Here is a 26,532-nt window from a genome sequence, read left to right as displayed (position 1 = left end):
ATGTATTCACCCTCAGGCCATCTAAGATGTAGATGAGTTTGTTTCATTTCTTCATCAGAGCAGATGAAGAGATTGTTTCTGAAGGATTTGTTTCTTACGAACACAAAGCTTTTCACTTCACAGTATATTAACTGATAGACTGGAGTTGGATTGTGCATTATTGTGATGTTTTTACCAGCTGTTTGGACTCTCATTCTGATGGCACCCATTCACAGAAGATCCACTGGTGAGCAAGTGTGTTGAGTTCCAATGAAAAAACAAACTCATACATCTTGGATGGCCTGAGTAAATTTTAAACCCAAGAGCACAGTGCTGAAATTCAGTAGACTACTGGGTTACAGCACCACCACACAGGTAACTTGTTGATGCATCCATCCTAAACTGGCAAATCCAGGAAACAGAGGATAGTTTTGACAACTATAGGAAAATACTGAGTCTAAATAGATTGAGTCTAAACAAGATCATATCTTTCTCTCAGTATTCAGTGTTTTTCTCTAACAATGTATTTTGTTTTCTAGAAAGACTTTGACACAATGTATGTGTGTTAGCTGAATGTGTGTGTGCTTGTCTGTAGACACATACATGTTTAAGTATGTTGTACGTATGCATTTTATCTGATTGGGTCCTGACATATTGCTTATGTTCCTGTCTGTGTTTTAGCCTTCTGTACATTCTGCCCGCAGGGATCGTCTGGATCTCTGGCCATAAATTTTATATGTCAGAAAATGTCAACAAATGTCAACAAAATAAGCTTGAAATAGTTCCTTCCTGGAGTATTATCCATGGCAACAGATAAAATAAAATGCTAAATAAAGCAGTTCATGTGTGTCAACAAACAAACCAGTGGTACACCTGATGTGAGATTGTGATTACCTGTACAAATATGAAGTAAATTGTATTCAACAAGGACACATTCAATTGATCAAAAATTACAGTTAAGATATTTGTAATGTTATAAAATGATATTTTAAATGCAGTTCTGAAAAAAGTATTATGGTTTCCACAAAAAATAATAATAAAATAAAAATATTAAACAGCACAACAGTTTTCAACACTGATGTTTAAAAATGTGTCTTGAGCACCACATCAGCATACTAGAAAGATTTCTGAAGGATCATGTGACAATGAAGACTGGAGTAATGATGCTGAAAATTCAGCTTTGATCACAGGAATAAATGACATTTTAAAATATATTAACACAAGAAACATTTTAAAAAGTTATTTTAAAATGTAATACTATTTCAAAATATTTCTGTATTTTCAATCAAATAAATTCAGCCTTGGTGAGCTTACAACTAACGTTTGAACATCTATAAGAAATACTATATACTAAATGTTTTTTTAAAACAACTTTTATTTTTTTCACAGAAGAAACAAAGTCATACATGTCTGGAAACACATGAGGGTGAGAAATGATGACAGAGTTGATTTTTTGGCTATTACTAATATTTATGTAACACAACAGGTGGAACTGGTGTGTAGTCCATATGATGTCCATGCGCTCTCCAGCGGGCAGAAGTGTGAGCTGTGCTCGCTCTAGGACCCGGTGTCCCCTCTTGCGTCTTTTGGCTACTTGATGCTCTCCGGGCTCACGCCTATATGGATTTCATACAAGCAGCTTCAGCCCTCAGATGAGCAGCTCCGGTTATAAAGACGGATTGCGTGTCTTGGCGACCAGGGGACGCCTGTGGATTGTTTCGGTAAAGATTTACAGAAGAAGGCACACCTCAGTTATCCCTACGCTCACCGTGCCACCGGTCTATATGCATTTGCGCGCGCCCTGGGAGTTTCCGTGAATCTATGGATGAGACACTTCTGGAAGCGCAAGCTTGAGGGGCACAACTTTTCTTATTACTTTGTCTCAAAGGAGCTGCGCTTTGGTGAACCAAAGGTAATTTGTGATGTTTTACATTTTTGTAAATTATCGATCAGTATTTTAAGGCTGTGAAAATGTTAAACATTCAAACTTAACCGAACAGATAAGCAGCGGCAGTTTAAACAGTATCAATTGATCTCATTTAAAATGTAAAGGCAGTCTAGGTCTGGTTGTTACATTTGCAACAGTTTCAAAATGTAAAACTTTTGAAACACAAAGGCTCGCTGTCTGGCTCCAGCTCAGTGACATTAGTGCGCGCTCTGGAGATGCGTGTGCACAAACGCAAAACGCTTACAAGCGGAAATAAGTGTCACTGGAAATCATGTTTTGCCTTAATTTATTCTCACATAAATACGTTTTAGGACTGACTTGAAGACTGAAATAACTTCTTTGGCAGGGAATAACTCAACAATGAATCGGCGATGGGGTCATTCGCATGGATTTCTAGTCCACATATTTCTGCTGGCTTTATGGCGTGCATGGTAAGCAAAACAAAGACTTTTTCTTAAGGGAGAGAGCATTTCTGTTTCACTAAGCTTTTCAAGGTTAAGCCCAACTCTGTCCAACAAACGTGTGGTTATTACAACTTCTCTCTCTCCCTCTTTTTCTCTTTCAAAGTCAGTCAAAACAGCTTTTGATATGATTGTCACCATTTACAGTGTTGCCAAAAATAAACAGTATTGAAATAGACAAAAATGAATAGCCTAGTGCGATATCACATCACTCAAAAATAAAAATCCTGTCATCAATTACTCACCCTAATGTTGTTCCAAATTTGTATGACTTTTTTTGTTTCTAAAGGATACTTGTATTTTATGTTTTGTTTTGTATGTCCATACAATGGAAGCCAATGGCCACCAATGTTGTTTGGTTGCCAACATTTCTAAAACAAAAACTCCTTCCACAAAAGAACGCCAGCCATAGAGATTTGGAAGGACATGAGGGTGATTAAATGATGGAATTTTAATTTTTAGGTGAACTGTACCTTTAATATACACAATTAAATGTCTTAGGTAGCATGGGTATATTTGTAGCAATAGCCAAAAATACATTTTATGGGTCAAAATTATTGATATTATGGATATTAAGTATTTTGAAGATTATGTTCCATGAAGGTATTTTGTAAATTTCCTACTGTATCAAAACTTAATTTTTGATTAGTAATATGCATTGCTAAGAACTTCATTCGGACAACTTTAAAGGCAATTTTTTAAATCTTTTTGCACCCTCAGATTCCAGATGTTCAAACAGTTGCATCTCGACCAAATATTGTCCTATCATAACAAACCATACATCAGTAAAAAAAGCTTATTTGTTCAGCTCTCAGATGTATCTTTATGTATAAATCTCAGTTTCCAAAAATTGACCCTTATGACTGGTTTTGTGATCCACAGTCACAAATCAGAATTTAAAAGAATGTTTTGAGTTCAATGAAAATTCATCCCAATAGACAGCATGTTGAATTATCACCGCAGATAATCATTTTGATTTCAAATAATAATAATAATAATAATAATAATAGGTAAAGCAACTTGGAATAGAAGTTATCGAGGCAATAGGTAATAAATGCATACAGTTTATTTCCACAAGTAAGACTAGTGTGATACAATCGCTTGTTCACTTTTTTTGTCATGACAAACCGCAAGTAACACCTGTAAACCCTGTAACTTTCACATGATGTTCATGCAAGGATGCCAGTGGAAAGGTGACATAACTTCCTTGTCCACTGAGCAGGCCATTCTCTTGTATCAGAAGAACATAAACTCATCTCCTGTACCAGTTGTTTAAATACATCCATAATGTTCAAAGGCAAAAATTAACCAGAAACAGTCTAAACACAAATTTTCTGTTGTCTTTAGCTCATGATGACGTACAAATATTAGTACACTGGTGATTAATAACTAGTCAGTTACCTGCATAGTCCCACAGCAAGAACGGTGATTAGACAATGTTAAATATAAAAAATACCTATTCATTTTTATGTAAGAATTTATAAAAGTGCTTTAACAGAAATACGAGCAAAATGTTTCTACATGCTAACCCTGATGTTTTAATAAGGAATTCATTTTTTATTTTATTTTAATTGAATTTTTTCTGTGGCAGCTAACATTAAAATACTTGTGATTGGCCTTCATTTATACTGAATATTTCTCTAATGCTATTCAGTTGCAACTAAATGATGACATTATGCAAATTTTCAAAAAAGTCAATATTTTAATACATACTTATGGTCACAAAATGAATAATTAGGGGAAAAAAAAAGATAGCTAATTATATAAACTAATATGCACACACCTAAAGAGAATCATTAGTAGATTGGCCGTTTTGAGACAAGCTTGCTAAGATGAAGTCTCAGGTGTTTTGGTACAGCTGTCATTTTTGTGCTTTTGCCAGATGGTCGTTCTCTCATAACTTTACTAGACAAGGTGTGCAGAGCACAGCTTTCTCTGCATGCAACTGTGTATAAGTATGTTTATGTAACAGACTTTTGAGATGCCAGATGTATCTTGTGTAGTTCTGAGGCAGATGTGTCTGGCTCAGATGCCTTCAAAAACAACATTACCCTCTTCACGCGGATCTTGGACCGGCTGCTTGATGGCTACGACAACAGGCTGAGACCTGGTCTCGGAGGTAAGAACACCTACGAGTGTGATTAGGGAATTAGTGCTGTGTTATTTTACTCCACACAAGCTCAATGAAACCTCATTTCCTGAAGCTGGTATTACAGCACCTGATGTATTAATAAGCAAAATTACTGTGTTTGTGTTGTTTCTGTTAAAAAAAAACATGTCCTTATGTGTAAAACATTTAAGTGACTCATTGTTTATGTGCATTGTCACTCTGACCTGATTTTGCACTGATAAACTAATTATAACGAGGTGTTGATGACCTGAGAAATTTAGAGTCACGCCTGACTGACGGAGAGGAAAACAATTCCAACAATCTCATCTCCACTTAACAATCATCAAACCCTGCCTGTGTCAGTGTTAATATATATTTACGTGGCCCTTGCTATTATTTGCAAGCTCTGAGCTTGGCAACATAAAAGACATCATGGATCAAGCGACGCCCACCATGAGCCAAATAGATTTCTTGTGAGCGTTTCCTTTTTGAGATTTACAGAGACTAGCACAAAAACGCATACACAGGAGTCAGCGGACGTGCGCCCGAGCTAAGAGCCAGAATGAAGGGTTGCCATGGTTCCACTAAAGATAAGCTAAAGTAATAGTGCACTCAGATACGAAGAAATTGTCATCTTTTTTTCACCTCTATGTCATTTGAACCTGAAATTAGTTTCCGTTCATCTGTGAAACACAAAGGAGATCTCAGGCAGAATATCTGGGCTTCTTTTTTCCATTCAGGAAAGTGGTGATTTATCAAGCTTCAAAAAACACCATCATAAAAGCACACATGACTCATCTGCTATATTCCAAGTCATATGAAGCCTACAATAGCTTAATGTGAAGAGCAGGCTGAAATTTAAGTCATTCACAATTTTGAATATAGCACATTAGACTTATAGATTGAGTTCCTGGTTGATAACATTGTAAATTGGAGCTTCCTTTTGCTAGATCGAGTGACGGAGGTGAAGACCGATATCTATGTGACCAGTTTCGGACCAGTATCAGATACAGACATGGTAAGAGACATTCCTTCTTTCACATCAGAGTATTTGTGTACTGTATAGTGTTATTTGTCAAAAATATTTGACATTTTCCTGTTGGTTGTCTTACTTTTTCTCCTTTTGTACCACATCTCCCTCAATCCTTGTTTTCCATCTGTTGTCTATTCATAGCATTTGGTACCTGCTGCTGGCTAAAAGCTTTTCTCAGTACTTCTTTTTTCCCCCACTTCACACGGTCTGCTCTCAAATATTTAGAATATAGAAAAAGATGGAAGAAATGGGATTTTTCATTCATTCATTCATTCATTATTTATCATCTTTTACTGGCCAGTGGTGTGTTTTCTAAACCTCACTGAACACTCTCACTATCCTTGAGTAGAAAAATCCCTGTTCTTAAAGACTGTATTATGTCAGAGCGATCATCACACTTGGTATTTCTGTCTTGTTTTTTTCTTTTTGTGGGTGCTCTTGGGAAATCGTGATTTACCTGAGTACATTGCTTGAATTTGCAACGTATCTCCAGCTCTCCAGTCATCACTGTAGTAACCTGTGATCAGTAACCTGTCAAACTCTAGAGAGATTTGCATTATTTTATTCTGTCATTAATTGCTCACCCTTACGTTGTTCCAAACCTGTAAGGCCTTCATTCATCATTGGAACACAAATTAAGATTTTTTTTTGTTGAAATCCAAGAGCTTTCTGATCCTGTATAGACAGCAATGACTGCCAGCTGACATGTTCAAGGCCCAGAAAGGTAGTAAGGAAATTGTTAAAATCAAACTGGTTCAACCGTAATGTCATGAAGTTATGAGAATACTTTTTGTGTGCAAAGAAATCAAATATAACGTCTTCATTCAACAATTTTTCTCTTCCATGTCAATCTTCGCCACGTTCACGAGAGTACACTGTAAAAAATAAAAAACACAATTTGCTGAGTCAGCTTAAAATAATTTGTTACCCTGCTGCCTTAAAATTTTAAGTTCAGACAACTAAAATAAGTTTATTCAACTTGAAATGTTAAGTTGTACTAAGTAACAACTTAGATATTTGTGTTTGCTAAACTTAACAGATGGGTAAGTAACCCAGCTGCCTTAAAATTTGAAGTTGATTCAACTCAGATATCTAAGTTGTCACTTAGTATAATTTAACATTTCAAGTTGAATAAACCTTTTTTGAGTTGACTGAACTTAAAATTTTAAGGCAGCCAGGTTACAAATTATTTTAAGCTGACTCAACAAATAGTTTTTTACAGTGTATCATGATGCATGCGTGTGATGATGCTGAAGCAGGAGCCATCTTTCTGATGCAGAACCTGGATGCACTGCACCTTGTGATGAATAAAGTCATTATTTTTGTTTTCTTTGAGCACAAAAAGTATTCTCATAGCTTCATAAAATTACGAACTTCAGTGGTCAGAAAGTTCTCGGATTTCATCAAAAATATCTTAATTTGTGTTCTAAAGATGAACAAAGGTCTTACGGGTTTGGAGCGACATGAAGGTGAGTAATTAATGACAGAATTTTAATTTTTAGGTAAAGTAACATTTTAACATATATTTAACATATATAACATATATTTTAAAATGTAATTTATTTCTGTGATGCAAAGCTGATTTTTAAGCATCATTACTCCAGTCGTGAGTGTCACATGATCCTGTGGAAATCAGTCTGATGTGCTGCTCACGAACCAGATGTGGTTCTGTTGAACTTTGGAATGCATTGGCCAATCAAAGGCACTTAGATTAGTCAGTGCTGAAACGCTAGAGCTGTTTCCCTCATAAACAAAACAGTGCAGATATGATAAAAACTAAAGATTAATTTAGTAGCTTCAGTGATTATAAGTGGGAGTTTTTCCATAACTAGTGCTAGACTTGGCTAATGTCATGGACCTGCATGTTTGTCTGTGAAGTCAGAATGTGACGTGCCCAAAACAAAACAAAAATGTTTTACATTGTTTTCTGTCATGGTGTGTAGGAGGGAAACGAGGAGACAAGGAGATATAATTCAAAAAGAACAGACTATAATAATAACCAAAAACAAAGACAGAGAGAAACAGAATATGACAATAAACACTGGACCAAGAAACTCTGACTTTAAGTACACAACTTAATGAGGGGAAGACGAGACACACCTGTAGTCAAATTGGAAACAATCAGGGAACAGGAACAGGAAGACCAAATATGGGCATGGGAAAACACAAGGGAAAACTAGATCAAAAGGCATATGGGACACGTAGGAAACTAAACAAAACACACAGAATAGTTCATGGGGTGACATTTTCTATATTGATATTAATAATCATTTTGACAATATAAAGAGCAGTAGTCTACAATGATGATTTTTGTCATAATATTGCAGCCCTATGAGCTCCTGTTTTTTTTACATGTATAATTTAGATAGAATTTTAAACTGTCTATTGTTGACAATTAAATTGTCTATTGTTTTAAACAATTTATTAAAGTAATTGGGTTAATTTGACATTTTAGACAACATATGGTTTTTAATTCTGTTCTTAAGATGTTTCAATCTGACTTCAAAGCTTTACACAGCACTGAATCTGCCCTTTTGAGTGTCTCAAGTGATATTTTCACAGAAACTGATTCTGGTAAATCCATGGCTTTAGTTTTATTAGATCTGAGTGCTGCTTTTGATTTGGTTGATCACGATGTCCTGTTGACACGTTTAGAGACATCTGTGGGCCTTCGTGGCACAGTTTTACAGTGGTTTCGTTCTTATCTGACCAACAGATGTTTAAGTGTCCGTATTGGTCATCAGACCTCCTCTAGAATATCACTTAATTGTGGAGTTCCACAGGGATCAATCCTTGGGCCAGTATTGTTCACTTTGTACATGCGTCCTCTGGCTTCCATTTTTAATAAACAAAGTATCCTTTCATTTATACGCTGATGATACTCAGATCTATTTTCCTTTAAAGGGGGTTTTTAACTTTTGTTAGTGTGTAATATAGCTGTGTGAGCATATACAAAATCTGCAAAGTTACGAAGCTCAAAGTTCAGTGCAAATGGAGAAATCGTCTTTTACAAAATTAGCATAGTATCGCCTACAGAGAACGGCTGGTAAGAGACTACAACGAAATAATTCCCGGTTAATGACATCATACACCCAGATAACCCCGCCCCCGGGAACATGCAACGAAGGGTGCTTAAATGCTGCGCTGCTTTGGAGAAGAGGAAGAAGACTAGGGGTGCACGTAAAATATATTCACATGCTGTATGAATCGCGATTCTAACCATTCTAATGGATTCACAAGTTTCAAAATCAATGTTCTAAAGCAACAGTTCTCAATCATGTTCCTCTCATCCCCTGCTCTGCACACACTCTGCTCTGCATCTCTCTCTCTCGGATCAGCTCAGCTGCTCCAACGATGAACTGTTCCACTTATACACTTATTTTCACATAGCTATGACGAGCGTTAAACACGAATGTGTATGCGGTTGGCATTCTGTATTAAAGCTTTAAACATGATAAAACCGTATATTAAAAGCTAGCATAAGGAATAGCATAATAACAGCATATCTAAAAGTATGAGACAATAAAAAACATAGGCCTACCATTAAGAGCTGTGCTTGCACAAGTTCTGCATGATTCTCTTTACTAATATTCTCTGTGTCTCATTCGGTCTCAAATTGATAAGCAATATTGACGACGCCATTGTTTACAATACAACCGGGGCACATGCTGCTGATGAGGGGCGAGACGTTTAGACGCGCACTAGAGGTGGTTTAGCCAATCACAACACACTCGGCCAGCTAACCAATCAGAGGCCATTGCGAACTTCTGAAGAAATCAACTGGTCGTTTTTATACTAGCTGAAAAGCAGTGTAAAATAAAGGTAAAATATTTGAAAAATAATGTGATTTTTAAAAAACGAAGCATAAAGACATGCTGCTTTGCACCCCATAAACACAATCCTTCGAAAAGATCCATTAGATCACCCCTTTAAAGCATAATGATAAAATGGCTTACAACCACTGTTGGCCTGTTTAGAAGAACTAAAGCTTTGGCTCTCAAGCAATTTTTCAAAATTTAAATGAAAATAAAACTGAAATAATCCTATTTGGGGAAAAAGAAAATTGTGTGTTAGATGTCCATCAACTTTATAAAATGAAACCTTTTTATATCACAGAGTAACTTTCAAACAGTGATCCATGCCTTCGTAACAACTTGTTTAGATTATTGTAACTCACTTTATTATGGTGTTTCTCAGTCTTGCCTCTCTCGTCTACATCTAGTGCAAAACGCAGTTGCTAGATTGCTCTCTGGCACCCGGAAGTATGAGTCGGTAACTCCTATTTTATCTGCACTGCACTGGCTACCCATCAAATATAGAATTGATTTTAAAATTCTATTATTCGTCTATAAAGCCCTCTTGCCCCTCAGTACCTTACAGACCTGCTCCGTCCGTACACCCTTTCTAGAAGACTGAGATCTTGGTCTACTTGTCATGTCTAGATCTAGACTTAAGAAACGAGGTCATTGAGCTTTTGCAATTGCTGATCTGAAACTCTGGAACAGTCTACCGCTCCATATTAGATTAGCCCCTTTTATCTCTGCCTACAAGTCTGCTCTAAAGACATATCTTTTCTCTCTTGCTTTTAATACTCCTTGATCTCTGTTCCATTGTTGCTTTTTATTGTTGTTTTTATTTTTGATACTCTTGTTTTGCTAGTTCTATTATGTACAGCACTTTGGTCAACTCCGGTTGTTTTTAAATTTGCTTTAGAAATAAATATTGTATTGTATTGTATTGTTTTTATAATAATAAGGAGATTATAAAATTGCCTTCACAAATGGAAAAATGCCCTTGGAAATCACTTCTAGGGAGCAAATATTGCACTTTAATGGAAAAGTTAATTCCTGACCGTGTATTGTAGAGATAAAATTATGGCCTATGCAGATCGCAACATTTCATGTTAACATGTTAAGATGATTGATGTTGTAACTTTATACTTTACTGCTAAAAAACTGAATCCATGACGTTATACAAGTGAATTTTCCATCAGAACAACGTAATGTCCAGGATAGTAAAATTACCTGACATCGGTTTTAGAAGAAAGTTTAAAGAATTAAAAATATTGCTATAACTAATGTTGATATGGTCACAGATACACTCTTAAAAATAAAGGTGCTTCACGATGCCATAGAAGAACCTTTTTTGTCTAAATGGTTCCATAAGGAACCTTTAACATCTGAAGAACCTTTCTATTTCACAAAAGGTTCTTTGTGGTAAAAGAAGATTCTTCAGATTATAAAAAGGTAAGAAAGAGATGGATTTTTTAAAAAACCTTTGACTGAATGGTTCTTTGTGGAACCAAAAATGGTTCTTCTATGGCATCGCTGTGAAGAACCTTTTAAAGCACCTTTATTTTTAAGAGTGTATACTAAATCTTTAGTATTAGATCTAGTGTTTGTAACACATAAATCTTGCTTTTTGCACACTTCCTTTCAAATGATCCGTCTTTGTTTTAGTGTTCCACAATTTCATGTTCCTTTGAACATTATAATGCCTTAAAATAGACATATACTATGGAGGAACACAAAAGCAGGTTATTTTTATCAGTCTTACTGTGCCACTCCCTTCAGGCTGTGTGGTTATGATATGACAGAATGGAAAGTGACAAGTATTGTCTATTTGCTTGAGGAGTTCTGTGGGACTCCTGCATAATGGAGGGTAATGTTGCAAGACGTTAGCAAGAAAATCAAATGACCAGGCAAGCTTTCCTCAAAGTTTGTTCGAGCTGAAGGTTTCAGATTTTATAATAGTACTGGAATTAACTTAGTATGGACCCATAATAGGTTTGTTCCAACAGTATGATTGTGACATTGTGAAAGCTGATGGAGGATAGATGGAAGAACGAGAAGGAAATGAAGCATTACAGATGGGCTCTGTGAGTGCTGGGAAGTCCTGGCGCTCCAGCGACATCATGTACTGTCACACAATATTATCTTTCCTGTATGCGTGTGGGAGTGAATAAGTATTATCTCTTACGTACATAACGTTGTGTTTTTCTGTCTCTGTGCTGCCATGGAAACTGGATGCCCGCCTTCACCCCGGGGGTCGGCGCATGGCAGCGCAGTGCCCGAGGGATTGGGATATAATGCTGTGATGTGAAGCGCTTCTGACACTTTGCCACTTTCTAGTACTATAGAGAGGAAGATGAAACACACACATTATACACAGACAATGAACATATTGAGTGAACTGAAAAGTTGCTGGCACTTACTGAGGGAGCCCATTCAGCCTACTTTTCTTTTAGCTGTCTTTGAAAGATTTGCAATGACATCCAAAGTCTGAGACACATACTAAAATATGCACTGTTGAAAAGTTTGGTGTTGGTAAAAAAAATGTTCTATTATGCTCAGTAATATTGTGAAATATTATTACAATGTAAAATAACGGTGTTGTATTTTAATAAATGTAAAATGTAATTTATTTAAAGGGGTCATTGGATGCCCATTTTCCGTGAGTTGATATGATTCTTTAGGGTCTTAATGAAAAGTCTATAATATACTTTGGTTAAAAATTCCCAATGGTTGTGTAAAACAACACCCTTTTTACCTTGTCAAAATCAGCTCTGCAAAAATCATCCCATTCTGCTCGAGGCTGCTTTAAATGCAAATGAACTCTGCTCGCCCCGCCCCTCTCTTCTCTCTGTGGAGTGACGAGCCTGTTTACTTTAGTCGCGTTTAGCCGCTAAACTTGCTAACTAACACATATTATTAGGAAAGGAGATCGCAAAGATTCATAAAAAAATTATTTTTGTGCGTGAAGCTGGATCATGAATGATTTGCGTGAACATAGATGGATATATGTAGATCAGGAGGCGCATTCCCTTGCCAAACAAATGTAATCCACTGCATCTTCAGCGGCTCAGATGTCGTAAATGACCACTATGTTCATTATTACATCCAGCAACACAACACCTCAATTGCTCAATTCTTGTCTAACTTACACCCCTGCTCCGGCATCAAAACATGGAGGTTGGACTGTTAAATTATAGGGTAGATTTGTACATACACCAACACACATTAATGTCTAAACAACATGTAAAAGTAAACTTAGCATCCGATGACCCCTTTAACATTTATTTACAACATATAAAAAATGTATTCCTGTGATGTCAAAGCTGAATTTTCGAAATCATTACTCCAGTCTTCAGGGTTCATCATTATAATATGCTGATTTTCTGCACAAGAAACATTTATTATTGTCAGTGTTGAAAACAGTATTGCTTAATATTTTTCTGAAAACTGTGATACGTTATGAATAGAAAGTTCACAAGAACAGCAGTCTTTTGTTATGTCATGCCTCTACTGTCTCATCAGTTAAATGCATTGTTGATGAATGAAATGATTATTTTTAGTAAATAAACCTTAGCTCTTTACTCAAATAGTTATCCTGATCATACATTTTAGATAAAAAATACAACTGAATTAGAATAACAGTAGCATTAGTGGGTTTAGACTGTGGGATCCCACATTGAAAGAAAACACGTTTTCTGTGTCAGGTACTGTCAGATGCACACATCAGCACTGACGAATGTCTTGCACTATTGCACTCTGATCTCCAAAAGCCCCTGATATGTCACTCTCTGTTCTCAGGAATACACTGTGGATGTGTTTTTCCGTCAGCGCTGGACAGACGAGCGGCTGAAGTTTAACGGGCCAATGAACATCCTGCGTCTCAACAACCTGATGGCCAGTAAGATCTGGACTCCAGACACTTTCTTTCACAACGGAAAGAAATCTGTGGCTCACAACATGACCATGCCTAACAAACTACTGCGGATTATGGAGAACGGTACTCTGCTGTACACCATGAGGTACCCCTGAGTTATCAAATAAATTAATCAAAATAATTACATGATATGCTGATTAATTCATTGAACTATTCATAATTAATCAGAATCAGAATCGGAATTAGCTTTATTTGCCAGGTGTGCGCAAACAAAAATCACATACATATCAATATTTGCTAAGAAAAGTCACCAAAATCAAGATAATTGAAAGATGTTATAGAGGTAAAAGAGTAAATCATTACAAAAAGTAATGATTGCAAAAGACATAACAAAAAGTCACAATAAACAGAAAAGCCTAAAAAAAACAAAAAACTGTTTTACACATTTTTTTTAGAGCTGTCAAATGATTAATTGTGATCACAACCAAAACAAATTATGTATATATAGAATTTACATGCATAAACAAAAAACATTTTTGGCATTTTACCTTTTTTAGGTTTTGATACCATATGAAAGCTTGAACGTAACAAAAATTATGGCTATCTAAAGTTGGCTGATAGCGATGATTTTCAGGAATGGAATTTTGAGAAAAACAGGTTTGAAAGTGAGACGGCTTTCACTTTCAATTCACAGGTTTAACAAGAGCTGTCTGTCAAGTCAGGAGCCCTATACTGCATCATTACACAAACAGACTAACGTCTGTTTTTTTGTTGTTTATCATAGGCATAGTCTCCGAAATTTTGATCACCCCTTGTATGTTTAGATAGCACGAATAATGCAGCCTACCATGTAGTTTACATTAAGAAAAGCCAGTGCAGTGCAACTGTTCCTGCACTGTGCATAAAACAGTGGTGTGGTTGTGGTGTTAAGGGAAAGCACCTCTGCAGCACGGTCTTTAACATAAGAGAAAGACACAGTCACTTCTGCTTGCTGCAATTAAATTGCTATTTTTCTGCACAAAACAAGTGAATTTCACCAAGATATTTTCAGAGAAGGTAGACAAGATGTTGTAGAAGAATAATTTAATGAAAACTTAATTGTGACAAAAAATTGACATCCAACCTATTTTTTTTCGAATTTCCGACGCTTTTCCCAGATCACATCACATATATATGTATATATATATATATATATATATATATAAATATATATAAAATTATATTATATACACTACCAGTCAAAAAGTTTTGAACAGTGAGATATTTGTAAGATGTTTTTTTAAAGAAGTCTCTTCTGCTCACCAAGCCTGCTTTTATTTGATCCAAAATACAGCAAAAGCAGTAATATTTTGAAATATTTTTACTATTTATAATAACTGCATTCTATTTAAATATATTTAAAAATGTAATTTATTCCTGTATTTAAAGCTAAGTTTTCAGCATCATTACTCCAGTCTTCAGTGTCACATGATCCTTCAGAAATCATTCTAATATGCTGGTTTGCTGTTCAAGAATCATTTATTATTATTATCATCAATATTTAAAACAGTTAATACATTGTTTCAGGATTCTTTGATGAATAGAAAGATCCAAAGATCAGCATTTATCTGAAATAAAAAGCTTTTGTAACATTATACACTGTACCATTCAAAAGCTTGAAGTAAAATTTTACAGAAACTAATACTTTTATTTAGCAAGGATGCTTTAAATTTATCAGTTGCTCTGACGGTGGGAATATTGTAATTAAATGTCCTTTTCATACAATACACTGCCTTCCAAAAGTTTGGAAACGCCCTAGAAAAGTGGGGTTTTGGACAATACTGGCATGAATCCTTTTTAATTTGTGTTAATTTTGCACGTATAAGGGACAACATAAACTACGAAAACATATTTTATTACATAAACAGTTTATACATAGAAAAAAATTACATTTTCGATTCATCAAAATATCCACCATTAGCAGCTATTACAGCTCTGCATAATATGGACCTAAATTCATTGTATTCTAAACTTAATTGGCAATCAATTGTTGAGGCTATTAAGGTGTGCTGACCCAAAAATATTTTAAAAACCTGGGCCAAGTTTAAACCAGTAACCAGGCATCACAGCTGGCAAAGGGGCATGTCTGACTGTGACATGTATATATTGCCATTATTATGTAATCAAAATGAAAATTATTATTGCTGGTCTTCAATGATAATGTCAAGTTACTTTAATATATTTGCACCAAAAAATGATAAGGATTTATGCTGATATCGTCCAAAACCACACTTTGCCAGGGGTGTTTCCAAACTTTTAGAGGGCAGTGTATATGATTTTTTATAATTAAAAGTACTAAATTAATTAAATTGACACATAACTTCTGAGGGGTGACTATTGTATAATGTGTGTATTTTCTGCAGGTTGACAGTGCAAGCTGAATGCCCAATGCACCTTGAGGATTTTCCAATGGACTTCCATTCATGCCCGCTTAAATTTGGGAGCTGTAAGCAAAAATGCTAATCATTTATTTTATTGCCATGATGCTTAATGTCTGTCTGCCCTTTGGGTTTTATTAAAATATACTGTGTCTGGTTGTAGATGCTTACACTCTGACAGAGGTGACGTATGTTTGGACACGTAATGCCACCCTGTCGGTCGAAGTAGCTCCAGACGGATCTAGACTTAACCAGTATGACTTAATGGGACAGACTGTTGGCAAAGAAACCATCAAGTCCAGTACTGGTAAGACATTTGCAAGCAGTCACAAAATGATTTGGATCCATATGCTCTTATCCGCCGTTCTTGCCTCTCTCCTGCTGTGTAGGTGAGTATACAGTGATGACTGCCCATTTCCATCTGAAGAGGAAGATTGGCTACTTTGTGATCCAGACGTACCTGCCTTGCATAATGACCGTCATCTTATCCCAAGTCTCTTTTTGGCTCAACCGAGAGTCCGTCCCAGCACGCACAGTTTTTGGTGGGTGAGCATTTGTTGTGTAATCAGAACATAATGTGGAAAGGTTTTTAATTCAGTTACGCCACATATTTATTTGTTGGCTTGGCTGTGTACATGTTTTCGATGCGAAATGAATTTAGCATGCTGATTTTTTTGCTCTGATTAAATTACTGATGCAGTCATGGAAGCTGATGTAGAATGTGTACATTCTTTGATTATTCCTAGCTGTTTCAATTTCTTTCTGAACTCAAGGGATCAATTTGATATGGCTGCGAGCAAAGGCAAACAGCTAGAAAAATTGGCCTCCATGTGTATTTCTGTGTTTTTGTAGGTGAAAAGTTTGTTCATGCACTTATGTGCATAAATGTGTGTATTTTTGTTCATTCAGTAGGAGGAAGCCTTAGCATCCAGAGAACACATTTAAATTAAACACAGACTCACAGAGGGAATTCGCTAAGAATGAAACGCTGATAGCGTCGTTTATTCACACGCTTTGTTGTTTTAGTGGCCAGTTCACTAAAGGAATTATGCAAATGAGGTAAACACTCATGAATTGCTGAACGCAATTTGCACACCACAGTTGTACATCTTGCATCAGTGCTTGGTTGCGGGGGGGAGATGCAGTAAACTACCTGTGTATTGTAAACTTTACAGGGACTGTACAACAAAATCACTCCCACACTGTGATCCACGCACCTAAACTGGTTCTTTAAAATGCTGATTATATGATCATTTGGTCATCATTTTATTAGTTAATGCTGCCATGATGAAATTTTTAAAAATCTCAGTGGCAAAACTGAATTATGCATGATGCGGTGCAGCACCAGCACAGATTGCACATGACATGGATATGTATTTGCAGTAAATCAGCCAAAATCACAATGGTTTAACATTTGAAAATAAAGAAATTTAGTGTTTTAGTTTTATAGTTGTACTATAAAATTATATTTTTAAACACTATTTTTTTTAATAGTATAACTATAACACTAATACAATATATCCTTCACCATAAATTCATTTATTTGTTAAAAAAAATATAATAATATTGTGAAACATTATTAGAATTTAAAATAACTGTTTTCTATTTTAATTTTAGGTAACACTTTTACAATAAGGTGTCATTTGTTAACATTAGTTAATGTATTAACTAACATGAACGAACAATGAACAATACATTTGTTTATTAATCTTTGTTAAAAATACAGTCGTTCACTGTTAGTTAGTTACATTGCATTAAGTAATGTTAACTTTATTTTAATAATGCATTAGTAAATGCTGAAATTAACATTAACTAAGATTAATAAATGCTGTAGAAGTATTGTTTATTTTTAGTTCATGTTAACTAATGTAGTTAACTAATGTTAACTATTGAACTATTGTAAAGTGTTACCGTATTTGAATATGTAATTTATGAAATGAGCCATTACCCATTTATTTGAAATAGAAATCTTTTGAAATTTTATAAATCCCTTTACTGTAACATATAATCTATTTAATGCATCCTTGCTGAATAAAAGTATTATTATTTTTTTAAATAACTGATAAACTGTCATTTTATAGTATAATAACATTATTACAATATATTTCTGATCGTTTTATTCAGTAATAAAGTACAGTAAAAATCATATCAGTTATTACTCTATTATAGTCGTATTGAATGGGTCAAAAACTGTGGCAATGTGGAAAATTTTTTCCTTCTAATTCATTCACTTCATGTTTACTGAAAGAGGTTTGATCTGTTTGTTGTAATGAGCAAACTCAAAATTTTCAAGTTTTTCCCCAAATCATTCAGCTTTAACAGAATGTATTGCACTTAAGTCTTTGGAGTAAAAAGTCATTTTGTATCATTATAAAAGTCAATTTATCGTTATTTTTTTTTTGTTTCCATTCCATTTTTTTTTCAAATAGAGCTCATTCAAATCATCTGGCAAAAATTCCTTTATTTATCGACCTGAAAGAAATGTCTTGAGTTGATTAATAACATAAAATAGAGATTTTTAAAAAAAGAGTAGCATTTTATGCATTCTCCTATGCTTTCTCCTTAATATCTGTTATAACGATGACTATATTTGGATTGATTTATTTTTCCCGGAGGATGCAAAAATTCATTAAAATTGTTTACAAAAAAAAAAAAAAAAAAGGAAGGTCATCTATATAAAATGAGAACAGGAGGTCCACTTAGGGCATATGACTGACTGCTGAAATGAACACAGTTTCATTAGCCCAGGGCATTTGTGATTACACGTGTACATCTGTGCTGTCTCTTCCACAAATGAGTGAACGACATAAATGCTGGTAATTATCTGCAGCGAGGCATGCTGCACTAATGCGGTATCTGTATGTACAGCGCTCACTGAGTCTTTTTTTGGTTCTTTTGCTCTAGGTGTGACTACAGTGCTAACGATGACCACTCTGAGTATCAGCGCTCGAAACTCTTTACCAAAGGTGGCCTACGCCACAGCCATGGATTGGTTCATCGCTGTGTGCTACGCGTTCGTTTTCTCTGCTCTCATCGAGTTTGCCACAGTAAACTACTTCACCAAACGTGGCTGGGCATGGGATGGCAAGAGCATTGTCAATGATAAGGTAACCATGACGACACAGACTGGGCTTTGATTTTGGAGTGGAGCACATCTGGTAGCTTTGATTATTGTCATTGAGAAGAGGAGTTATTTAGATGAAGGAAACCAACTGTTAATTCAGTACAGTTAAAGGAAAAAAATGAAAATTTGCTTTGAGAATGTACTCATCCTTAGGCCATCCATGATGTAGATGAGGTTGTTTCTTCAACAGAACAGATTTGGAGGAATATAGTATTATGTCTCTTGCTCACCAGATGATCCACTGCAGTGAATGGGTGCCATCAGAATGAGAGTCCAAACAGCTGATAAAAACACAACTCCAGTCATTTTTGACCAAAATGTCTCCAGTAAAAAGTCCTCGCACATCAAAATCATATTTGTTTAGAACCATTTTCGCTTTTAAACGATGCTTGATCTGTGCATATTTCTCTCCTGATTCAGTCAACTTTTTCACTGGAGAATGCAATATTATGGACAGAGGACCAGTTTTAACCAGAAGTAATGTTTTAAGTTGATGGATTTATTACAAACATGTATGATATAGTCACATCATAAGATGTTAATTGATGGACTGTAGTGGTGTGGATTACTTGTGGATTATTGTGATTCTGTGATGTATGATCCATTGGTGAGCAAGTGATGTAATGTTGCTTTTCTCCAAATCAGGCTATATCTTGTATAGCCTGAGGGTGAGCACATTTTCAGCAAATTTTAATTTCTGGGTAAACTGTACCTTTAAATTCCCATCTCTGTGAACATTATCTGACATTGTGTGTCTCTCTTTTACTTAAAGGGGACATCAGATGCCTCTTTTCCACAGTTGATATGATTCTTTAGGGTTGTCATGAAATGTCCGCAACATACTTTGCTTAAAACTGAATGGTCGCGTAAAACAACCCTCTTTTTACCTTGTCAAAAACACCTCTGTTCACTGCGACTCATTTCGGTGCATTCCTCTTTAAATGATAATGAGCTTTGCTCACTTTGCTCACAACTACAAAACACCTGCATTGCTTACAAGACGTTGTCGCTACAGCTGCTTGAGCGTAGAGAAAATGGCAAACAGCGTACAACTGGCTGAGAGCGGAGATATGCTAATACAGGACAGTCTATCAGCTGTCGTGGGTGGAGCCTGAGCAGTATGACATCATACTGCTCACAAAATTAAAACAGCTTGATAATTGACACTGTTCAGGTTTTTCAGGGATCAAAAAAGGAGGGAATGGATTCATTGTGGGGTGGTTGTGTCACACACACACCGCTTTACTGTATATGCAAACGCCATGTAAAGTTTGCATCCAATGTCCCCTTTAAATAACTTACAGGAGAAGTCCATTTTCAGAACAACAATTTACAAATAATTTACTCACCCCCTTGTCATCCAAGATGTTCATGTCTTTCTGTCTTCAGTCGTAAAGAAATTATGGTTTTTGAAGAAAACATTTCAGTATTTGTCTTCATATAATGGACTTCAATTGTGCCCCCGATTTTGAACTTCAATAATGTAGTTTAAATGCAGCTTCAAAGGGCTCTAAACGATCTCAGCCGAGGAAGAAGGGTCTTATCTAGTGAAACGATCGCCCATTTTTTTTGAAAAAAAAAAATTGGTTTACTTTTTAAGCACAAAAGCTTGTGTAGCACAGGGTCTGGGATGCGTGTCCACGGGTTGTTCTTGAACGATTAATTCATTTTGAATGAATCTTTAATGTGACTCAGGAAGAACGAGTCGTCTCGGGGAGTGATTCGTTCAGTCGCACATGCGCAACATCCTATTAGGTTCAGTACTGGAATTAGTTCACCTGTTTCGAGTCTTCAGGTTTTTCGAGTCGTTCGTTAATCTTATGGGACTGTCACGTGATGCAGATTTTGCTAAAATGAATGAAATGAAAAAAGATTTGTTAAAATGATCCAAACTTCCCATTTGTTACAGAGTGAGAGATACGACGTGAAGCGGGCGGATCCAGTTGCAAACTTTTATTTAGGGACATCGACAAAGACATGGTCATAGCAGGCAGGGTCAGACAATGGCAAACAGGTATATAGACAGCAAGACAAAAGAGTATTCCGTGACACAAGCGTGGGTCGATCAGCGGCAAACGTAATCCAAAATTCATCGTCTGTGTACTCCGGCTCAGAAAGGTAGAGTATGTTGAAAAACTCCATGTTATTTTCTCCTACAACTTCAGAATCGTCCGACACATTGTACCTTTTGTTTGTAAACAGTGTTTGACTTACTTGCACTGACTTGCGTGTTCGCTTTGTAAATACTGGGTCTGTGGTTCCGCCTACGTTCCATGTGGCCTTTCGATGTTATTCAGTAGTATGTGCATCGCAGAGCCTGTGCTACACGAGCCTTTGTGCTTAAAAAGTATACAAATTTTTATTTTCCGAAAAAAATGACAGATCGTTTTGCTAGATAAGACCCTTCTTCCTCGGCCGGGATCGTTTAGAGCCTTTTGAAGCTGCATTTAAACTACATTTTGGAAGTTCAAAATCGGGGGCACAATTGAAGTCCTTAAGAAAAATACTGAAATGCTTTACTCAAAAAACATAATTTTTTCACGACTGAAGACAGAAAGACATGAACATCTTGGATGACAAAGGGGTGAGTAAATTATTTGTGAATTGTTGTTCTGGAAGCAGATGTCTTCTTTAAAATTATTATAACGTTTAGCTTAATATCATTGAATGTACATGCAGCACTGTGTTAACCAATTTCGTCTGACTTCAGAAAAAAGAGACGTCCGTTATTAAGAAGAACAATGCATATGCAGTCGCTGTGGCAAACTACGCGCCCCACATTGCGAAGGACTCGGCTCTGCCCACCGTCTCTAAGAGCGCCACACCGGAGCCCAGTAAAGCTCAGCCAGTGGCTAAAGAGGCACTGAAGACCTTCAACAGCGTCAGCAAGATCGACCGTATGTCCCGCATCATCTTTCCAGTGCTTTTCGGCAGTTTTAACCTGGTTTATTGGGCTACGTATCTCAACAGAGAACCTGTTATTAAAAACATGGTGCCCTCCCAGTGAGCCATTAGCTATTGCACATACAATCATTCCTCTATACTACAAAATTATAATAGCAGTTTTTGTACAAATTCTCCAGTGTACTTTTGATGTTTCTGTATCGCAGTATTCAGAAATGAACGCTTGCCTATTTACAATCTAAACACTGCCAGGACAAAGAGCATCTGAGTATACTTTAACAGGATGAATTAACTTATTCCCACAGCTTTATTTTTGTATGTCGTTATGTGATCTCTGAGTGTTTAACTGATTTTCCTTGCCTTTTTATGCAGTGTTTACTGCCATTTTCATACAGACCTCTGTTTTTATTTTTTTATTTACCTACATTTGTGTATTGCATATTTATAAAATATCAACCTCCATTTAAACAGTGTTTACGTCAATGTCAGTATTTTGGCTAAATGATGAAATAAGCTCACAGGTATTGTGCATAAACGACATACTGTTTAAAATGAAGCGCATACTAAATGTGATAGCAATGTTGTTTTGTTATAACTGCACTACAGTATCTGTAAGACAGATCACTGCACCTTTATATTGACTGATGTAGCATTTCAAGTCAAATTAAATATGGCACTTTATTTTCTTGCATCAAAGTTGATTAGCTTTCAGGCATATCACGCACCTGTGCATCTGATTCTCAGCCATAAGCAATGCATCATCAGTGAAAGCACACACCCACACATGGTTTGACGGTAAATGATTCAATGAGTTTGTTTGAAGCACCACAATGCTTGGTATTGTTGTGAACACTTTGATCCACGAGCACAGTCTCAAGTGGAATTAGCACTGCATTTGAGCCACTGCTGTTTCTTTGGTTCACAGTGAATGGAAAATGCTGCTGAGATTTTCCCAAATAGTTTGGGCAGATTTACATTTTTAATTTGCTTGGGTTGAAATGAGAGCAATATGTTGGTCTTCTAAGGTCCACTCACATTAGCTTAATGTTGCAACAGTGACAGTGACAGTTGTTCATATAGTATTTTCAATATATGTCTATTGAAGCTTTCATGATTAATGCAGATAATGGTAGTAATGGGCTTCTCAGTATGATACATATGCCTAATGATGCTACGAAAATGGGAATCAAAATGTACTGTTCGCTCAATATATCATCTGTCAAACAGTTTCAGAGTTTTCATTACTAACATCAACAATCTTGACAAGTGTAAACGCTTGAATGAACTACTGTGGGCTTACTTTTAACAGCTTTTCAATTTGCCATAGTGTTCTCAGTTTTCTGCCTGGGCAAAAAGACAGCTCCCCTGTTGACTAAAATAAAGTGTTGTCAAAGCCAACATGGCTCAGTTACTCTCCTTTTGTGTGGGTGATCATGTTTGTGGCCCTTTCTTCAACACTGTGCGACTCAAAAATGTCCTTACTGCTAAAAAACCAAACCAGTGTTATTTTGGTGTCATTGAAATAGTTTTTATTAAAATTTTGAATTAGTTTTGGTTTGTTTTTATGTATTTTGTTTTCTTATTAAATGAAAACGTTTAGTAATTTTGTTGCGTTCTGTCATTTTTATTATTATTATTTTTTTTTAATGTCTATACAGTTTTTGTTCATTTTTATTTCAGTTATTTAGTACTTTATTTTAAAGGAATAGTTAACCCAAAAATGAAAACTCACCCTCAGGCCATCCAAGATGTAGATGAGTTTGTTTCTTCATTAGAAGAGATTTGGAGAAATGTAGCATCACATCACTTGCTCACAATAGATCCTCTGCAGTGAATGGGTGCCGTCAGAATGAGAGTCCTAACAGCTGATAAAAACACCACAATAATCCACATGACTCCAGTCCATCGGTTAATGTCTTGTGAAGTGAAAAGCTGCATGTTTGTAAGAAACAAATCCATCATCTAAGCATTTTAAGGTTAAACCATAATTTCTGGACAAAATAATAGGCCATAATCCATAATAACACTTCCTACAGTGGAGGAACGTTGAGGAAGTCCATCCCCTGTTGTCCTCTCACATCAAAATCAACCAAAATATTTGTGTAGAACTGAAGAGTTCAGATGCAAAACCAGCTGAAAGCCATCTCGGTCAAAAATGAGATGATGCTGAGTGAATGCTCTCGACACATATTATATGTCCATCAAATACTTTTTGAAACTCACTAAAATACCAACCTCAGCTCAATCAGAAGTACCGGTACCTACATAGAAACCTATACATCTGAGGCTGATAAAAATGCATTTTTTAAAGAAAGATGTCATATGGATTTAGCTGGTTTTGCATCTGAAGTCTTCAACTGTTTTGGACCATTTTCATTAAAAAAATACAATTTAAATACATTTTAATCTCAAACGCTCATCTTGCCTTTCTCTCCCTGAGCTCTGTGTATTCTGGCTCAAGACAGTTAGGGTATGTTGAAAAACTCCAATCGTATTTTCTCCCTCAACTTCAAAAATCATTTCAAAATCATCCTACATTGCTGCAGAAGTTCCAACCCAGTCTTTACAAAGTGAACATGCAAAGAAGATCAAACACCCTTAACAAAAAAGGTAAAACAGAGATATAGGATGATTTTGAAGTTGAGGGAGAACATGAGATGGGAGTTTTTCGACATACCCTAACTGTCATGAACTGGAACAAAAACAGTCCAGGCAGAGTAAGACAAAACGAGCGTTTGACATTAAAAAGTATATAAATTGTATTATTTTTATTAAAATAACCGATCATTACACTAGATAAGACCCTTCTTCCTCGGCTGGGATATATATATATATATATATATATATATAATTTTATTTATTTATTTATTTTAATTGCAGAACTTGTAAAAAACGTACAAGAAAAGGAAAATTGGAAATTAGACATTGATAAATTCCTACAAGGAACAATCATAGAGAAAAGGACAGAACATTTATATTCTGCATTTGCGTACATCAAATTATGACACGTTGCTCTTTCTCTATTGCGACACCCCTAATTAATAGCGATATTTCGTTATTTAAATATCATGGTTATCGTCAATACCGGTATATTGCCACACCTCTAGTTTGAAGCTAAAAAAGTCTTAATGACAGATTTGTTTTTCACTTCACAAAATGTTATTTGATGGAATGGAGCCTGGATTTCTTGTGGATTACTGTGATTTATTTTTAATGCACTGTTAGACTCATTCTGACGGCACCCATTCGCTGCAGAGGATCCATTGGTGAGAAAGCAATGTAATGTTTTTTTAGTTAACATTTATGTTAACAAAATGTGTCAAAAATGTTTATATGGTTTTAGTTATCTATCATAACCCTGGCACAAACCTAACTACAGTCTAAATTTCACTCAGTGGAACGGCACTGTGAGCTGACGTGGCGCTAGTCAATACACATTGATAAGTTCGCCGTGTGCGGGCTGCTTCTTTTATTTACCTGCTCTTAAAAGCCTGCATCTGGTCAAATCCACTAGACTCACAATCCATATTGTCTTTCTGCATTTCATTGCCTTTTTTCATCCATCTCTCCATTCTGTCTGAGAGCTTTTTGTGTAGCTGACTCTGCTTTGACTAACCAGCAGAATTTGAGATTAGCAGCACTGAATGGAGAACTGGGAATCCGCACGCATTTATCTAAAATCTTGCTTTAATAGCATAACGGTGGCACTCCCAGCTCATCTCTTTTGGTTATGGAATCGGTATCTGCCCGTATGAGATACAGCTATCAATGCCCACACGAGGCTAAACAGAGAAAGACAGTACTCCATTAACCTCCCTCTCACTCCTTTGCACCTTCTGGAAAAGCATATCTTTGGGTACAAACAAGCATCTGTCAAAACAGATGTATCCATTTGTGCACACAATCATCACACACACAGACTTGACCTGGAGGGGGAAACTCAAAATCTAAGCTGGATTTCATTTATTGGCCCCTTTTAAGGTGGAACTGATGCTGACTTCTTGTCAGGTGGCATTAACAAAGCCTTCTGCCTTAAGCGACGTCTGTGAGGATGTCGTGAGGGTTTATCGGATGTGAAAGATCACAGAGGCAGAGCATTCAACCAAGTGCATTTGCTTGTGTCTGGGAACAGGCTGAAGCCATTTGAAGCCTTCACAAACACTGGCTAACGTTTACAATGGATTCCTCAGCTAACAATGCGAGTCGTGATGAAAAAAAAAAACAATATGAGAACAAAACAAAATCACTTATTCTTTCACATAACGGGAACTAATATGGTATTTCACCTCTGACACCTGTAGAGAATGTTTGAACATCTCTGATAAGTATGCAGAGCTGCTGGTCCAAATTATAATTGTTTGTTTAATGAGAATATATTTCATTGTTTCCTAATTGCATTCCTCCTCTCCAACAGACTGACAATGTCACAGCGCTTTCCTTTCAAGATTTGATTTGTTGTCACTTATGATAAATGAACAATCAAAGGGACAACAACTCGGTGGCATTAATATTTTACAATAGCTGTTCAGTGGAACTATATTGCAGCTATTGTTTTCTTTAACACATGGACAAGCACTCTTTACAGTACCTTGCTATAAAATTGTTTTCTACAGTATTTTTGAAATTAAATTAAATACAATAAAATTTCTACATAAACTTTTTTTAACATTTTAAAATAGTTTGTAGTTTACAATAGTTTGTCAGAATTGCGTGATATAAACTCGCAATTGTGAGTTACAAGGTCAAAACTGTGAGATATAAACTCAAATCTGACATTTTTTCAGTTACATCTTGTAATTGTGACTTTTTTTCTCAGAATTACAATTCTGAAAACATATCAGTCTTTTCCCCCCTTGAAATTGGAATTTATAACTCACAACTGAGTTTA

At 35.9% G+C, this 26,532-nt stretch overlaps 1 protein-coding gene across 2 annotated transcripts; it reads left to right on the top strand.

The window, feature by feature from the left end:
• The first annotated feature begins 1,557 nt into the window (after nucleotides 1-1,557).
• Nucleotides 1,558-22,475, top strand: gabra2a (gamma-aminobutyric acid type A receptor subunit alpha2a). 2 transcript variants are annotated; one of them, XM_051126765.1, is made up of 10 exons: nucleotides 1,558-1,891; nucleotides 2,274-2,358; nucleotides 4,392-4,507; nucleotides 5,449-5,516; nucleotides 13,124-13,344; nucleotides 15,602-15,684; nucleotides 15,780-15,923; nucleotides 16,006-16,158; nucleotides 18,521-18,723; nucleotides 21,451-22,475. In XM_051126765.1, exons 2-10 carry the CDS (start codon nucleotides 2,288-2,290, stop codon nucleotides 21,745-21,747), a joined length of 1,356 nt encoding a protein of 451 aa, XP_050982722.1. In that variant the 5' UTR covers nucleotides 1,558-1,891; nucleotides 2,274-2,287; the 3' UTR covers nucleotides 21,748-22,475. The 2 variants fall into 2 exon arrangements, with proteins under 2 accessions (XP_050982722.1, XP_050982723.1); XM_051126766.1 differs by having other exon boundaries at nucleotides 2,239-2,358.
• Nucleotides 22,476-26,532: the final 4,057 nt, after the last annotated feature.

This window comes from Labeo rohita, chromosome 13 (assembly GCF_022985175.1).
Source record: "Labeo rohita strain BAU-BD-2019 chromosome 13, IGBB_LRoh.1.0, whole genome shotgun sequence".
Classification (NCBI taxonomy): domain Eukaryota; kingdom Metazoa; phylum Chordata; class Actinopteri; order Cypriniformes; family Cyprinidae; genus Labeo; species Labeo rohita.
Note: the sequence above shows the minus strand (reverse complement) of the source record. Positions and strands in the feature narration are given on the sequence as shown.